At 38.8% G+C, this 19,227-nt stretch overlaps 1 protein-coding gene and 1 long non-coding RNA gene across 2 annotated transcripts; both read left to right on the top strand.

Annotated features, from left to right (window-relative positions):
* The first annotated feature begins 3,325 nt into the window (after window positions 1–3,325).
* On the top strand, window positions 3,326–7,013 carry LOC307013827. The gene is made up of 3 exons (XR_013801083.1): window positions 3,326–3,979; window positions 4,693–4,740; window positions 4,935–7,013. It is a non-coding gene; the product is annotated as an uncharacterized lncRNA (long non-coding RNA).
* A 145-nt stretch (window positions 7,014–7,158) lies between these two features.
* On the top strand, window positions 7,159–12,113 carry LOC307046706 (piggyBac transposable element-derived protein 3-like). The gene is made up of 4 exons (XM_079693224.1): window positions 7,159–9,051; window positions 9,405–9,635; window positions 9,733–9,885; window positions 10,047–12,113. The coding sequence occupies exons 1-4, from the start codon at window positions 8,994–8,996 to the stop codon at window positions 11,594–11,596; spliced, it is 1,992 nt and encodes a 663-aa protein (XP_079549350.1). The 5' UTR covers window positions 7,159–8,993; the 3' UTR covers window positions 11,597–12,113.
* Window positions 12,114–19,227: the final 7,114 nt, after the last annotated feature.

Here is a 19,227-nt window from a genome sequence, read left to right as displayed (position 1 = left end):
CTGGGGTGATGGGGGTCTTTTGTAATCCTGAGGGCTTTCTTTAAGGCTAACCTGGTATTTTTACTCCACTACATTTATTTTAGTTAGTTTACAGATTTGGATTAATGATGTGAAATATAAACAGCCCTTAAATCTGACTTTAGTTACACCTGAGTAAAATTCAGAGAAGGTGATTGTCAAGTGCCAACAATCAGGCGAGATATTTGATAGTGGGTGCTTGAGAAGACTAAAAATGTATCCCTGCAGATCCCTATAAAGCATATTCATTGCTCGTTATTCTCTAATAGTTAATTAAAGACTGCATATAATGGCTATTTTGCAGATTTCTTTCAAGATTTCAAGATTTTCTAAGGTTTATTGACATATCATACACACAACTACGGTGTAGTTATGCAATGAATGAAAAACTTGGGTCACAGGTTCCTCAACAGTGCATTACAAGACATCTATCAATATGTTTATAGCAGAGGTGGGAGTAGGGATGGGTATCGTTAGGATTTTATCGATACCGATACCGGTATTGCTTATCGGTATCGGTATTTTTCGATATTCTTATCGATACTTTTCAATAATTTGGTGTTCAAAATTATAGAATACAAGATGTGAAGATTAAACAGTAATTATATTGTACATTTTCTTGCAGAAATAACTGTATAACTTATACATTAGCTTCTCAGAAGCAGACACAAATAAATAAAATAACTTAAAGGGGCCTGGCTTGCCCTATCATGCTTTTTGGGATTTTCCCTCAGAAGATGAAAAGATTTTTTTTTTAACATTTGTAAATCAGTTACATCTTCATCCAGACATTTCAAACTGACAACCTAGCTCGACAAGAGATCCTTAAAACATTGTCCTACGGTGACATCATCCAAAACTGTCATATGAAGAAATTGGTAAAAAGGCTAAGATGGCAAAAAGATAAAGGCGAGTACGTATATTATTCTGGATTGTACTTTTAAATTATCACAAAATAAATGATGTGCTGAACTGAAACACGTCAAAATGTGTCTGAAGGTTTAAACATAGAAAAAGTATTTGTCAATTCCTAATTTCCTAGTAAACGACCAACTATTGCTGAACCATACATTGAAACGTTGACCTTTAACAACATTTAAATGCAGTTTTCCAATTCACAATGACATCTGTAAGTTTAACTGGTTTATAAAGCATTCAATGAAAGGCCAAATTATTATAGGTGTAGGAGCTCACATTAATACACTGTCAGTGTTAATAAACTAAAAAAAGACAAGCCGATGTGCCTGCAAGACTGCACTCAGGTAAACAAAACATATCACCCATGCACAGCAGCAAACCTGCTGCGAGCCTTTGCTCAGGTCACATTTACACACAGCGCGGCTGAAGCCCGCTAGCGCTGTTAGCACTAGCAGTATCGCTAGCAGCCACTAGTGATGGGCATTTCGAATCCCTTCGGGGACACAATTTTTTCGATTCAGTTCACTTTAAAGATTCGTTCACTGATTCGTTCACCGGTTCGCGAACAACTTCTGGTGATTTGGACGTACGCGAACGATTCGTCTTTGTAATTAATTCGTTCAGTAAGTCTTCATTACTGCAAAAGTCCGTACAAGAAGTTTGCTGGCGTAAAATGTATGATATTAAAACACATTTTACACCTCACCTTGTTGCCCCATGAATTATGCTCTGGGAATAGGCTACATATTATTTAAGAAATATAATTGGCCATTCAGGGCTCAACAGTAACGGTTGCAAAATTTCCATTGGCAACCATTCGAAAAAAATGAGAGAAATAAGGACAGCAAACAGCAAAATGTGCACCCCAAAATAGATAAATGTTAAATATGTGTTGTATTAAGAGTGATATTTAATTATTGTTGTGACCAGTCAGAACCTGATACTTAAGTTGCACGTGCATTGGTGTGATTACGGAGCCAGAAAGCGATGCACGTTTACGCACGTTTACTCGCGTGGACGGTGTGCCGTGTGTTTGTTTTACAAAAAATGGCGAAGCAAATTAAGTTGTTTGACTGTGGGGTAAAAAGTTTAGCCAACACCTCAACTTCTCAAACTAATGTTCAAAGTGATTCAACTGATAAAGCGCAAGATGAACCCAAACTAAAGCAAAGAGGAAATGTGTAAAGTCTTGGGAGGCGAAATATATATGTACATTCTGCTTCGTTGGGCATTCACTTCCGGTAAAAGTTCCTTCAAAAATAAGAGTCCAGACCTTATTACTACCAAAAATAAAAACGAAACTTTACTATTGGAAAATATTGGGATACAAATATAATCACTTCTATAAAAAGGTAACACATTTTAAATATAGTTAGACATATTAAAGCTAATTTACAGCATTAATAATTAATATCTAATTCTTAACTGTGGATGGTTTTCATTTATTTAACATTAGAAATGTATTAGTCTGGCCAATGACAGAACCACAATCAAGTCTTCAATGCTGAAGGGCCAGTGGATCTATGGTGGGGGTCAGCACAAAGGTCAAGAAAACCCACATTTGAAAGGGAGACAACGGATGACCAAGAAACTAGTGACTTGCTCAATTCATTTTTGAGGGATCTGTGAAGAACATGACAACAGCTGCACTACTGGTATTTAGTATACCAGCAATTGAGGGTGGACACATTTACTACCACTTAGGTTCAAGGTTCTTTATTGTCAAACTAACATAGCTACAGAGTAATTATGTCGTTAAAAATCTTAGGTCACAGGCTTCTCCAACAATGCAACACAATAATACAGATAAGCAGACAATATTAACCAATATTAAAATATACTATATTAAAAGTAATGAATGTTATGAAATTGTTTCAGCAGTTCAGTTGTTTAACAGTCTTATTGCCTGTGGGATGAAGCTGTCACTGAATCTGGTTGTGCTTGTCAGGATGCTGCGGTAACGCCTGCCAGACAGCAGCAGACTGAACAGTTTGTGGCTGGGGTGATGGGGCTCTTTTAGGTTAGGTTTCAAATAATTGTGTTAATTACTTATTGTAAAGCATTTGAACATTCTTTTGTGTCACATTTTTAAGTTGATGTATAACTGTATAGTATCTTAATTATTTAAAATATAAGGTGTCCCAAATCCCAAAGCATTAAACTCAATTTGGCCGATTTCAAAGTGAATACAAAATATATATCCTCTACATCGGTGACTATTTATTCATATTCTATGTAACCATCTATGTTTACCTTTAGCTAGCGGCTAAGCTAGTGGGACGATACGGAGCTCAGCTATCCACCCCCTGAAGCTTGTAGGGCCGACAGGGGGAGGAGAATATCCCGCTAACGCTGTGTGTGAGTGTTTCACATTAACGGGACGCTATAGAGAGCGGCATTGACGCGTCGTAAAACCCGGAAGTAAGTTAGCATTTTTAGCACTTCCGGTTCCTTCCTCAAAAAGAAATGCATTTTTTCCATAGGGTTTTGGAAAATAGCTCGAAATAAGGTCTGTGGTTGACACAAATTTAAGAGGTAATTAGCGTTTTGTTCTACGACATTAAATACATCAGCAGTGACCCCACTGGGGATTTTTGAAGAGTTTACGTGTCTGAAAAACGATGGTTGTTACCGAATGGCTGAATAGGACTACAGAAATTGTCGAGGCCGTTGTACGTCATTACGTCATTAAACACTCCCGCTAAGTTTGTTTTCCCCTGTGTTCTGCTTAAAAGCAAGTACCTGCCTATCTTTAATATCTGTATATCTACATCTGACCATTAGAATCTGTATTTTTTAAATTGTCGTCTTTAACACCGTAGTTTTACAAATTATAGAATAATTAATTACCAGTGTTTTCCAATTTTACTCGGCAGTTCGTTTCGTTGGCTAACGTTAGCTAAAGCTAGCGCTACTAGTTAGCTACGCAATGGTTTGTTGCTTTGCTCTGGGTTGCAGCCACAGGTCTTGGCATGAAACGTGCTTGTTCTATCGTTTCCCGGCCAATGTTTTCCCAAAGGAGAGTCTGGATTCGTGCCATGAGGTAAGCTGACGTTACATTTTTGTCCATGTCACGGTGAAATGTAAATAATGGGTAGTGACTGTATCGCCGTTATAGAGATGGCGCTGCTGAAAAGACCGCAACACAAGTAAAGATAATGAATACATCCTATTAAAACCTGTGTGGCTTATATGATAAGTCTTATTAGTACAAGCAGCATAACGTTTCACCATGTAACTAAAGATTGTAGTCAGGGAAATCAGTTTGACATATTGAACTAATAATAAATCACCTCTGGCTGGCAGAGAACTCTCTGCTCCATAGCTTCTCTTGGACGTAAAATCACATGTACATTTTACATTTATATTCAATTTAATATTCCATCCCTCACATACTTTTGTATATATAATAACTTATATTTTGTTTTTCTTGTTATGCTGCTGCAACACAAACATTTCCCAAATTGGGATCAATACAGTAATATCTTATCTTAATTAATTAAGAAATATAACTATTATAATTAGTGTAGCAGCTGACACCTATTTTCAATATGGATTAATCTACCATTTATTTCTTTAGTTCAATTTTCATCTATAAAAATGTCAAAATAGTGAAAATGTTCACGAGACTTATCAAAGTGCAAGGTTATATCTTTAGATGTTTTGTTTTAGCCTATGTACTGTATGTCTTAATGCTCTTACAGTATATGTGACGGTGTGACTTCCATGAAACTATATTTTATATCTTCCCAACAGACGAGCTGACAGAAAACCTAACACTCTAACAACCACAACATTGCAAAGGCGAGTAAATGTAAATTAAAAACAATTCACAATTTTATTATTTCTTTTTCTTTCTTGCAGTGAGGTGAAGCTGACCTTGCACTTGGTGCCAGTAAGGATGTTCCTCACGCAGGCTGAATGTTTCTCCTTCCTTACTGACAAAGAAGCCCTTGATTTGCAATGCTTCACTAATTGTCATTTCCCTTGCTCCGTAGGGACACTTTACCTCAAGCACAGCGGAAGACCCTACCAGACCATCTGGAGATGCCCCCAACATTCCTGATTGGGAGAGCCACAAATCTGACTCATGGACCTGCATCTGAGTTGCAGTGGTGAATGCCCTGACGCCCTCACATTCATTCATAGTCCCTCACTGTACAGACAAAACACCATCAAGGGTCTGTTGTTGCCCTAGCACCCTGGCAATAAAGGAAGCAGTCACACGCTTTGACCTCAGGACAGCTCCAAAGTTGCTGGCAGTCAACCTTCCTTTCCTGAACAAATGCCAGTTTGGGCTGGTTCGCTGAACAGTGGTAGCCACCTGAATTGCCCTCTGTTGCTCTTCAGACAATGCCATGCTTGCCACAATTGCCTCAGGTCCCTGATGCCCAACAGATTTGATAATTTCAGGAACAGTAAGTGTTTCCAAGCTGTAGTGTTCCTCTTCTGGCTCGGGGGAGAGAAGCCAAGAAATTCCTGAGAACCTGCCCCCGAGTCTGTCCCTCAGCCAGTCACGATCTTCGGAGGTAGGCTCTCTTGTCAGCGGGTTAAATTAGTTATTGGTTTCAACAGTCACATTAAAACAGTTACTAAATCAGCTTACTATCAACTAAAGAACATATCTAGGATTAAAAGACTAAAGTCACAGCAGGATTTGGAAAAACGTGTCCATGCTTTTATCTTCAGTAGACTGGACTACTGCAATGGTGTCTTCACAGGTCTCACTAAAAAATCTATTAGAAAGCTGCAGCTGATTCAGAACACCGCTGCTCGAGTCCTCACTAACACTAAGAAAGTGGATCACATCACTCCTGTTCTGAAGTCTTTACACTGGCTTCCTGTGTGTCAAAGAATAGATTTCAAAATACTGCTGCTGTTTATAAAGCACTGAATGGTTTAGGACCAAAATGCATTTCTGACCTCCTGCTAAATGATGAACCATCCAGATCTCTCAGGTCTTCAGGGACTGGTCAGCTTTCTGTCCCCAGAGTCAGAACTAAACATGGTAAAGCAGCGTACAGTTATTATGCTCCAAATATCTGTAACAAACTCCCAGAAACCTGCAGGTCCGCTGCAACTTACTACTTTTAAATCCAGGCTGAAGACTTTTCTTTTTGTCGCTGCTCTTAATTGAACTATTAATATCTTAGACTGCACTGTAACTTTTATCCATGTATTTTTTCTTTTAATGTTTATTTTATTAGCTTTTCTTTTTAATGACTGATTTTAAATGCCATTTTCTTAATGTCTTTCATTTTTTGTAAAGCACTTTGAATTGCCTTGTGTTGAAAAGTGCTATATAAATAAACTTGCCTTGCCTAATAAAGATTTCATGTGACACATAAAATTGATTTGTTGATGGGAATTAATGTGAATAAATTAACTCGGTCTTAAAAGGTTAACGGTACTCTTGCTATCACTACTCACCGACACTATAAACCTTGTCCCTCATGCTAGCCCTGACAACACCGGTAAGCACACCTTCATCTAGGCTGCACTGTAACGTGTCCTGACTTGTAGTGGTTCTCTCCTCTATCTACACTCTTCTTGTCATCTTTGTAAAACGATATCAGACTGGTAATTGACACAACCATGACTTCTAGTTAAATTCAGTGTGGCTAAAATGAAAAGCTTTGTTAAAATATGCAAGCACGCGAAAGTCAAATTCAGCTTTATTGTCAAAAATTCTACATGTGTTATACATCCAGAAATATCTAAATATCGTTTCCCAGTGTGACATGTATACATAAAACAAAAAGGGCCTAGATAAACGTGGTATACATTAAACAAAACGGGCCTAGATAACCGGGGTATACAGTTTAAAATGTTAATATATTTAAAGTTTTCAAAGTGCAGTTTCAGTGCAAGTCAGTTGAAACGATCTTAAGTTGGCGTGACGTTGAAGTCGTGCAACCCTGCGGCTGTACTGGCTTGTAGTTCGTTTATAGCATAATGTTAGCATTTTGCTTCTGCCGACTAGATTTATTATTCAAACATTATAAAAGTAGGGTTGACATGTGGATATTATTCGGCTGAACAAAACGTGATCCATCTCTCAAATATGTGTCAACCACAGACCTTATTTCGAGCTATTTTCCAAAATCCTATGGAGAAATTGCATTGCGTTTTAGACGAAGGAACCGGAAGAAGTTTAAGGACGCGTCACTGCGGCTCTCTATGGAGCCCGGGTATCCGCCCTCTGACGCTTTTAGGGCCGACAGGGGGAGCAGAATACAACGCTGTGTGTATTTATCGCTAAGCTAGCGGCTAAGCTGGCTGGACGCTACGGTTCAGGTATCCGTCCTCTGAAGCTTTTAGGGCCGACAGGGGGAGGAGAATGTTCCGCTAACGCTGTGTGTGTGTGTGTGTGTGTGTGTGTTTCACATTAGCTGGATGCTATGGAGCTCAGGTATCCGCCCTCTGAAGCTTTTAGGGCCGACAGGGGGAGGAGAATACAACGCTGTGTGTATTTATTGCTAAGCTAGCGGCTAAGCTAGCTGGACGCTACGGTTCAGTTATTCGTCCTCTGAGGCATTTATGGCGGACAGGTTGATGAGGATGTCCCACTCCTGTGTGTGTGTGTGTGTGTGTGTGTGTGTGTGTGTGTGTGTGTGTGTGTGTGTGTGTGTGTGTGTGTGTGTGTGTGTGTGTGTGTGTGTGTGTGTGTGTGTGTGTGTGTGTGTGTGTGTGTGTGTGTGTGTGTGTGTGTGTGTGTGTGTGTGTGTGTGTGTGTGTATAACGGAACTCAGATGAGAGGGCTCTGATTACAGTTTTAATCCTCTGTCAAACTGCATGTTTTCTGCCATATTTGATGAGAGATAAAATGATTTTCTGCCACAGGAGTTTGACAGAGAATAACTGAAAAAGTACACAGTAAAATAACTTCATAGTAGCCTACTTGTGGTAGAAGTCCAACTAGTACTGAGTCCAACAGTAAAGTACTTCATTGTATTTGTGGTAGTTGTCTAACTGAGTCCAACTCTGTGTAGATGGAACATCCAGTATTTCGGAGGGGCCCTAACGGGACCCTCCTCTTGAAAGAAAGGGATATAAGTTCTGAACTTCCGCCAGTTCTTTAAGTTCGTCGTTCGCAAACTGCTTCTCTTTAGCTTTTGGCGGAAGGCGGTGACTCAAACAAACAAATCGTTTTGTGGGAGGAATAAGTTCATAATAAACAATAATAACAGCGCTGTTGAGAGAGATGACGAGTGGCATTTACAGTGGCTAATCAGAGGGGTCTCAAACCGGATACATCACACGGGATGAGGGTTCCCAAAGTTTAAAGTTAAACTAAGGAAGTAGACGTAACACATACCGATAGCAGCACCGTTTGTCCTGCGGCTTAACGGTATTACCGGTTCTCGATAACCATCCCTAGGTGGGAGTAAGTCCTACATGTGCAAGTCATGAGCAAGTCTCAAGTCTTGACCTACAAGTATCAAGCAAGTCCCAAGCCACTGTGGTGAGAGTCAAGCAAGTCAAGTCAAGTCATTGCTCAGGTCAGGTCTGATGAATAAGCCCAGTTTCCGCATTTAAATCAGTTAAAAGACAGTGGTTATGAAAATGGAATCAACCCACACTATGATCTTCATTACATACACAGTTAATCATTTGAAATCTAATTTAGACTGATGACAATCATATTAGATTGATATTAACCCTAGAACTGCAGACAATATAGCTAGGACTCAATCAAAAAGTCTGTTCAAAAAGGCAGAAATCCAGGTAAGAAAATCATATATTACATTACACATATTTAATTTAAATTTCTGTTAACACTAGAACCGCCAACAGCATCAGCACTTACATAGATATAATTTTCAAATCATTTAATTTGTTCCTCTCCATAATTTCCTTATAAACTAAGTAGGACGATTTAAAACTCACTTAACCTCTTAAGGCTTAGTGGTCACATGCGTGGACAGCACTTTTTAGCTCTTATGTCCACAATGGTGTACACTGCTGAATTGGGGTCTTATAGCCACATATGTGGACACTTATACTGCCATCTGGTGGTGTCAGAAGAGTATAACATACAATGGTAAAAATTCAAGATGGCGGCAAATACGAGGGATGATTCAAGTGGCCACTCCAGACACAAACATCGATCAGGTAAGAAGTCCTGCCTTATTTCATGGCTTATTCTTATTTAGATATTTATATAAGCGTTGGATATTTGTCATGACAAGCAAATTTGGAAAAAAAAGTGTAAAAATAAGAACGTAACATGTCGCTAAACATGAAGTACACGTTTGTGTACTTATGGACTGAAGCTCGTCGAAACAGCTAATATACTAGTAAACATGCACACATGTAAAATGAGAAAACAAGTATATCTGGTGCAGCTAAAAGGCTGTACATTGTCTAAATGTAATACATAACAATTCAATCACTAAATACATACATAAATTAGTTGGATTAAAACGTTGTACAGTACCATTGAAATCCATTGTTTTTATTTCCAGAGCGTTTTTCTTTACACCAAGCTATGCAGCTACTTGGCTTGATTGATGAAGACAACTCAGATTTAGACCTATCTGACAATGATGATCCCATCCTGGATACAAATTACCAACCATCACCACAGGAGGAAAGCAGCAGTGAGGATGAGGGTGACAGTAGTGACAATGAGGACCCCATTCCTGAGCCCACAGAGCACAGCAGAGGACATAAACGTCGCCGTGGTGCAGATAATGGTTAGTCAAGACCCAGTAGATTTGTGTTTATGTTATGTAGTTAGGGCCTCAGGGCTACGTGAAGGATTGGAGGCAGAATGCTTATTTACATTGACAGGGACAGAGAGTACAGGGACAGGTTCATCCCACACTCCCAGACGTCGATGTCGAACTGTACCGATTGAGACTGATCGTGCAGAAGATGACTCTGAGGAGCCAACACCAGGACCAAGCCAAACCAAAAAAAATAAAAAGGGAGAGTCCAAACAAGGTAATTGTTATTATTTTAGCATGCCTTGAGGGTAAATCTTCAAATGTCATGTAAACGTCCACACAGATTCAAGTTTTTTTGCTTACATAGATAAAATGTAACTTACTGCAATAAATACTATACATACTAAATACTATTTTATTCTGATTCTGGTTGTGCAGGACGTGGAATACGCTGGAAGGCTACTCCATTGACGCCAAACCTTGCGGAGTATCAGCATCAGGACGAAAGCGATCTGGACAGACATGGCTGGACCCCACTAGAGTATTTTGACCAGTACATCGATAGAGATCTGATGACACTGATTTCAGAATGTTCTAATGCCATGTCACTGTCTAGGAGTGGGGACCCACTCAACATGTCAGTCGATGAGGTCTACCACTTTTTTGGTGCCTGTATTTTAATGTCCTGCATCCGATACCCAACCATTAGGATGTATTGGTCCAAAGCCTTTAAAATCACTGCCATCACTGACAGATTCACGCGTGCCAGATTCTTCAAACTGAGGGGAGCAATAAAAGTGGTAATTGATGATGATGTGCCTGAAGATCTGAAGATGTCTGACAAATTCTGGAAGGTGGGGCCTTTTCTGGAGCGGATTCTGCGAGGCTGCAAGTCTCTGAATCGACCTGATTGCACATCTATTGATGAGCAAATGATACCCTTCACGGGAGCCTGTCCGTACAGACAATATCTGCCAATGAAGCCCAACCCAGTTGGCATTAAGAACTTTGTGTGTGCTACAGCAGATGGCATTGTGCTTGACTTTGAGCTCTATCAAGGTACACAATCACTGATCGAGAAGGTCGAAGAACCCGAGGGCCTGGGCTTGGGAAGCTTAGTCATCGAGCGTCTTTGTCAAACCCTGAAACGCGGCACAAAAGTGTATTGTGACCGGTTCTTCACCACCATCAAAGGTGCGCAACAAATGATGGAGAAGGAGCTGTACATAACTGGTACAATAATGAAGAACCGACTCGCTGGAGCGAACGACAAGTTACCCAGTGACAAAGCCATGAAAAGCGCAGGAAGAGGTACCTCATCAGAAGTGTCCGCTGAAGATGGAAAACTGTGTGTAGTGAAGTGGTATGACAACAAGCCAGTATTGCTGATGTCTGTTGTTCATGGTACACAGCCTGAGGACACCTGCCAGCGCTGGGACAAGAGGTTGAAACAATATGTCACTGTTTCGCGACCAAGCATTGTCCGTGAGTACAATACCAAGATGGGTGGAGTTGACTTGATCGATAGAATGATCAGTTACTATCGCATGAGTACCCGTACTAAGAAGTGGACAATGCGGATGGTCATGCACTTCACGGATCTGGCTTTAGCCAACAGCTGGCTACTCTACCGCAAAGACCATGCAATATGTGCTGGACCAAAGACAAAACCCATCCAGTTCCTTGAGTTCCGTATGGAAGTGGCAAAGATCCTCTTGGCCCAGCATCACGGTGCAGATGCTGACCTATCGGAACAATCAGAGGAAGAAGATGCACAACAAGGGGTAAAACGTCATGTGACAGAGGTGCCCCGTGTCTCGGTCCGCAGGAGGGCTAATGCCCACCTCCCAGAGATGATGGGCCTGAAGAATGCCATGCGCTGCAGACAACCAGGCTGCACTGGAAGAACCCGAGTGCGCTGTGTGACCTGCAAAGTGTTCTTGTGCATGCAAACCGAACGCAATTGTTACTTAGCCTTTCACACATAGGTGATGGCAGTGTGATGGCAGAGATTCTGTGAAGGTCATCAGGTGACCCCTGGGCCTCCGTAAGCAGGCCGGGTCCTTCTGTCCTCAATGTTCCCACCCTTTCACATATCCTATTTTTTACATTACGAATGCAACATTTCACATGAGCCATACTTTGACTGTCAAAAAGGGGCAACATTTATTTTTATTTTTTTTCACTATGACGTTCCGTCATTTGTTGTACGTACCGTGTACGTAACGTGACAATTTAAAAAATGATTTGAATGTTTTATATTTTGTTACAGGCATACAATGTCATCCTGCAATTACTGTTTGCACTGTTGCAGCTTTTCAAATGATCCATGCATTAGTTTTAACTGTCCAAAGGGGCAAAAGTGCAATGTTTCCATGTTGTTTTTACTCTGATATTCAAAACATGTTCAAAAATATGTGTGTATGTGTTATTAATACATGCAAAAGCAGTCAGGAAAAACACTGCTGTGTTCAAGGTGGAAATAAAGAGTTTTTCATTCTATTACTCAATGGTGACTTAATTGGGTTTTATGGAAATTCGGACCAAGAATCCACATATGTGGACATCATTTTTCTCTAAAAGTACATCATATCAAAAGATGATTCTTAGTTTTTATTCTAATTAGGGTCCAATAAGCCCAAATAGCAAAGAGAAATAAAAAATGCATGTAAAAAAACAGCTTGGGCCTTAGGAGGTTTTAATTGGGTTAATTTAGAAATTGCTTCAGTTTATCATCATAAGAGATCAAAAAGTTCAGATTCATTTTTACAATAAATCAAGGAATGATGCACTTCTACAAACAAAAACAACATAATTAAAACATTTAAACAAACTACTAAAAGCAGACATTATTGAAAAGTTTACAGTAACTTCTGATAATAACACATGGGAAATAAACGAGGCATCTCTTTTCTTCTCTCTCTCTCTCTCCCTCTCCTGACAGCCCGTCAGTATAAGGGTTAGTCAAAATGAATCCCTTGGCGGTTCTAGTGTTAATTTACCGTTTTGTCTTCTCTTTGCAATGCTTAATCGATTTGAAACCAAGTCCAACGTAGCTTAAACTTAGCGTTAGCTTTCTAGCTAACACAACACATTCACGCACCTTTCTCTCTGGGTTTTTTCAACCCAGTCTCACAGAAAAACGTGTAATAACTACGTTGGTCAACAACGTAGGACGTAGTATTTCTACAAAAACGCCTCTGAAATTGTAAGATCCCTACGTTTTTTTTCACCATTCATTCCAATGATTGGCGTTTATGTCACGTGATCCTCACATTTCTCCCTGCAGAAAAAGAAAACATGGCCGAACTTCGTTTTATTCTCGGTGTAAAATGCCTATTTTAAAGTTAATTTGGCCATTAAAATGCGTTTTGATGTCATTTGATGCGAGAAATATGAGTTGTTATTTCAGATTATGTGTGCAGTGGATGTACATGATCTTTAGTTTGCTAGTTATTATGAAGATTACTTCAGGAAATTGTGTCTATACAACGTTTTCATTGTTACCAAGGTGGTTGCTAGGGACGCTGCTATCGATATTATTTCTGTTATGTTGTGTAAAATGGTGTTATCTTTATTGCTACCCCCTTCCCCGTCAATGTTGGTCCACAGCGCAAACGTATTAGTTTAACAAAATCCGCAATTGTGGCATAGTGTGGTGCCGAGAGATGGGAGTCGGAGGCGGGGTATCAAAGGTACAAGCTAGACTTTTATTTAGCATCTCAAAAACAGTCCGGCGGAGACAGGAAGTCCGGCTCACTAAAATGTCTGTGCAGAACAATACCCTAACCCATAGATCCGTGGGTGAATAATGTCAATCACCACAATAGATACGTTATTTTCCCCTGTGCAATTCTCAATTTACTCAACAATAACACATAATTATCCTTGTGTTTATTTATTTGTTTGATTAATAAACACAAGTTGGAGTCCGTCAGGACCAAGGGTCGGAGCAGCTCATTTGCTTTACAGAATATTAAAGAGAGCTGCCTTCCAAGTTGGTCACTGCTGGGGGACAGATGATGTTTGCAGCCCCTGAACTCCCATCCCCAGGTGACTGGGGGTGGAAGAGGAAGGCCACAGGTGGATGGGAAGTTTACTGGACCACATTACCAGGCCTGTTGTGAACTCCTCCGCTATGGATGCAAAAAGGGTTGCAGTGGACAATGCAAATGTGTCAAGGCAGCAATTCAGTGCAGTGCCCTTTGCCACTGTGGTGGACTGTGTTTTCAGAACTAAGTCTGCATTTAGTTGAAAACCTGTAATATTTCATATATATTATGTAACATGTATGACTTCACCATAATAAATATGTTAATGGTTTACTGTGTATTTTGTTCCCTGAATACCAGATACATATAGTTACCTACATTCTAGCATGTTGTAAATAGTACCAATGCATTCCCCATCCTTGAAAATGTAGGATTAGCCACCAGAATCAAGATCCTAGGTGGTCTAGATCCTAAACTACTGGTAAAATAACAACCAATGGCGGCCATTTTGGCGCCATTGGACAAATTTGCGATGGCCCTATACACAAGTTATTGAGCCGTTTCCGCTCTACATCCTGAACTCCTCCCTTCGATGCAATGCACTTCCGTTTTGGCGGACTGGGTTTGTTTTGCTAGCTAGCTCCGTTGTGCCGACAAAGCACTGATATCGCAGAGACAAAGAGGATATAACAATTACAACATGAAGAAAAGTGGTTCGGGAACTACGTGTGCGGTAGTTGGTTGCAATCACTCGAGAAAGCACCTGAACGAGTGGTTAGATAGAGAGTGCTACGACCACAAACCAGCACCCAGCACCCAGCCATGTTGTTCATTAAATACAGATAAACACAACAAATACTGCATGCATTGTATTTTTTAATATTATATATGAATATTTTCATAGTGATGTAATTGTGTGGGCTGCTTTTATATTTTAATTTGTAATACCTGTTAGGATTAAACATGTGATCTTTCTTGTTGAAGCCATTTCTTTAGTTTCCTCTCAACAATTAATTCATTCAGTGTTATTTATGTACAGTATGAGCTTAATATGAATGATGAACTGTGTTAAAAGAAATTGTAGCACTCTAAGGAACATATGAAATGCAATAATGCAATAACAGTGCAATAATGAAATTAAATTACATCAAACTTTATTTTCACTCAAACAGTACAGGCACATATGATATATTGCACAGCATAAAGAGATCATGTAAATTGTGCATTATGTAAACAACAGACAACTGTTGGCTCCTGTGGGCATGACCTAAATAAGGCAGTTTATTTTGGTTTTATGCTGGGACGCCGTCGTCATGTTATCCTCCCAGTTTTGCACTGAATTCGGGTGGGGGAGAGTAACGCCATCTCCAGTCAAAGAAGTAGAATCGTGTTCCCAAGCTAGCATCACTGTTAGCATCGAAATCGCTGTGTTTACACCAGTGCCCGTCTGACTGTTTACATCGGTTTACACCGACAGACGCTGTGCAAAAGACTTCCGGCGGAAATGAAGTGCATTTGTGTAGTGTCATGGCGCTACCCGTGTTTTGGCGCGTAAACTTGTCTATAGCCAAAAATCTTCCTTAGGGCATGCTCTAACAGTGTGCCAAATTTCCTGCTTTTATCATCAAAAGCACAATTCTTTCAGATATTTCACATATCTGCTGGACTATACTGGGAGTTGTAGTTTTAAAAGACGTTTTCATATTTCCCATAATAAGAAGTTGCCAGTATTAAACTGTGTACATCCCTGGAGGTTTAGGGGATAGGAAACTTACATTTAAAACATATAATTAATAAATGGGTGAAAATTGCTTGTGCCCATAATGGGCAGCATTAATATATACCCACATGCCAGCTAAGGTCAGAAGAGCTTTATTTAACAGCTGGTCTTATGTCTGTGACCCCTCCTGTTGTTAATTGATAAGCCTGAAACATGCACTTGTCAAGGTTCAGAGGCACATCTTGCAAATATGGCAGTAGCCATCGATCATCTTAAGATAAGATATACTTTATTGATCCCAAGTTGGAAACATTTGCGTTACATCAGCATGTGTAACAGTTGTAAATATGCAGTGGTGTTTATTTGTAAATCATTTAGTATAATCACACAAATTCTGTGTTTCATATTTAATAATTCTGTGTTCTTTATTTATTGATTGTTCAATACCTGACAAGGCCGGAGATGAAAAACTTGGGTCGCAGGTTCCTCAACAGTGACAAGACATCTATCAATATGTGTGTATACCTCCACCATTAAACTGTCATATTCTGCACATTTCTTATACTATCTACATACATCTTATATAAGAGTATAATACATTATGTATAATATCAGTTAAAATAAGTGCTTCAACACAGTTAACATTGCTGGAGCTATACACAAAGTTTTTCATTCATTGCATAACTACACCGTTTGTATATATGTCAATAAGCCTTAGTAAATCTTGAAATCTTGAAAGGGATGTGCAAAATAGTCATTATATACAGTCTTTAATTAACTATTAGTCGAGAATAACAAGTAATGAACATACTTTATAGGCATCCTATTAATATCTAATAATAAAAATAATGAAATTCAAGAACTTTAACCACCGAGTGTCCCTTTCTATCAGCTGTGCACGTTTATGGTGTAAATACAGCCTATCTACCAATTGGATCAAATATAAAAGTCAGCCGAATTAGTGTTGATCCTGCAAAGAGACGTATTGTGTGAAAATAAATGTAAGATGTTGTTTAATCGCTGAAATGTTTGCACACAACATTATTAATTTATACATTTGTATCAATTTTTTAAAATTATGAATCCATTTATTTTATTTTATTTCCTTAAGGCTGGGGAAGATATCATGTAGTTCAACATGCAAATGTTCTAAGGCAATTAAGTATAAGTATAAAATGTTAAAGGAAATAAAATACGTTTCATAGGAGGATGTGGATTTATTTTTCTCTCGTAATTACACAATCAAACAATCAATAATTTAGCTCTGGCCTTCACTCACAAAAAACATTTTGTTGAATTGGACACATTTTTCGAAGCTCTATTGACTGACATGCAATGACTGGGACTGATGGAAGAATCTGCGAGGAATTAACCAGGAGCAGAGAAATAATCATATTTTAAAAGACAGCAGCATCATAAGAGGCCAACAAGAGTGACAGAGTGTGTCAGTGTGCTGAAGGATAGACCAGCTATCCAGGCCAGTCTCTATAGACTTTCCAAGGGGTAAAAATGCTGCTGCCGGAGTACTGACTGGAAGTATTGCTGATAACATGTCTACCATATCCTCTTAAAATACTCTGTGCAACAATTTCAGTCTCATGAAGAAAGTTTTTTTAAACGCTTATTCAAAATAGCAGAGAAACATGCATTCTTGTTCTCAGGAGGGGACATTGACAGAAGAGTACTGGAAAAGTACACAGTAAGTACTTCATAGTATTTGTGGGGGTAGTTTCACTCGTACTGAGTCCAACAGGATCGATCTCACGAAGAACTAATGGCAACAAAAAAGAATTCCCTCATCAAACTTAGCAGAAGTGGCTTGATTTTGTTCTCAGCAGGGGACTTTGACAGAGTATTTCTCAAAAAATACACATTAAAGTACTTCAATATATTTTAAGTAGTAGGTTAACTAATACAAATTCAGTATCAATTTCATTAAGAACTAATGGTAAAATTATATTTGTATCATTCATCAAAGATAGCAGAAAAACATGCATTATGTACTATGGAGGGGACTCTGACAGAGGATTACTCACAAAGTACACAGTAAAAGTACTTCATTTTATTTCTGAGTCAGTTTTCTTAAGAACTTGTGGTAAAACATATTTGTATCACTCGTCAAATATAGCAGGGATGAAGAGCAGCTGATTTGAAAAAACAAACTCGAGAGGCGGCGAAGTTGACCGCAGTGCAGAATCGCTTTATAGTTTAAATCTCCTAACAATTTTGTCCATTTTAGACAGAGGCTTATTATATTTATAGCCCTTAATAACATTCATTTTCTGGGCTCAATATGTGTCTTGGCCGTTTTCGTTGTGATCGCTAAATTCAACTTGTTTCCCTTTTTTTATAATATTATCACCGCTTTGTTTTGAAATCACTTCCGTGAGTTTCGCCTCGCTCCAAGGACCATTAGACCATTTAGGAAGGTAAAAAGCAAAAAGGCCTCTCAAACGCTCTTCCGTTTACATGTTTAATAAAGAAAAACAATTGGACGGTAGATACACGGATTGCTCCTACACCTATAATAATTTGGCCTTTCATTGAATACTTTATAAACCAGTTAAACTTACAGATGTCATTGTGAATTGGAAAACTGCATTTAAATGTTTTAAAGGTCAACGTTTCAATGTATGGTTCAGCAATTGTTGGTCGTTTACTAGGAATTTACATATTTTAAGCTCAAATACGTTGTTCTATGTTTAAACCTTCAGACACATTTTGACGTGTTTCAGTTCAGCACATCATTTATTTTGTGATGATTTAAAAGTACAATCCAGAATAATATACGTACTCGCCTTTATCTTTTTGCCATCTTAGCCTTTTGACCAATTTCTTCATATCACAGTTTTGCATGATGTCACTGTAGGACAATGTTTTAAGGATCTCCTGTCGAGCTAGGTTGTCAGTTTGAAATGTCCGGATGAAGATGTAAATGATTTACAAATGTTAATTATTTTTTTTAAATGCCTCTTTTCATCTTCTGTCTGAGGGAAAACCCCAAAAAGCATGATAGGGCGAGCCAGGCCCCTTTAAGTTATTTTATTTATTTGTGTCTGCTTCTGAGAAGATAATATATAAGTTATACAGTTATTTCTGCAAGAAAATTACAATATAATTACTGTTTGATCTTCACATTGTGTATTCATGTCTATAATTTTGAGCACCAAATTATTGAAAAGTATCGATAAGAGTATCGAAAAATACCGATACAGATAAGCAGTACCGGTATCGATAAAATCCTAACGATACCCATCCATAGTGATAAGTGGTCACAGAATCAGGCCTTGTAGGTATTATGCTAACAGTTTATTGTTAACAGTGACTAATAGATTGAAATGAGAACTGTCATGAACCTTTTTAAGAATATTTATTAATGTTGTCATTAAGTGTCACACAGTCATTTTTAATGCAAAGTTGACATTATTGGAGATCTCTTTATAACAACAGCTTGGAATGACACCAGCAATATAGAGATGTATAGCCTGATTTTCACATTTTTAAAAAACAATTAGATTAAGGTGTTAGCATCATATTAAAATGTGCTTGGTTTTTACATCCTTATAATAATACAAATCATTAACTTTACAACGGTGGTATAATTTTGACTAGTCATATTGATGGCACAAGTAAGTAGTAAGTAACATTGACCTTTGTTGTATTGGAATAATTTTGACTTTGACTTCTCTTGTCGTCATAAAGATGACATGATTTAGTTTGATAAAACCCCGGTCCTGGCTAAAGTTAAAATGGCTGCTAGCTGCAAGGATAACCAAGCTAACTAGCTAACTGCAGATACATAGATACTGTGGCACCTTGGCCTTTATTGCCTGTCATTACCAATCCTTTGAGCTTCGTCTGACCTCCTACCTTTATTACTTAGGGCTTTTGTTTTGCCTGACACATG

This window comes from Notothenia rossii, assembly GCF_949606895.1.
Source record: "Notothenia rossii genome assembly, chromosome: 7".
Taxonomy (NCBI): Eukaryota; Metazoa; Chordata; class Actinopteri; order Perciformes; family Nototheniidae; genus Notothenia; species Notothenia rossii.
This window is presented reverse-complemented; position numbering and strand designations above follow the sequence as displayed.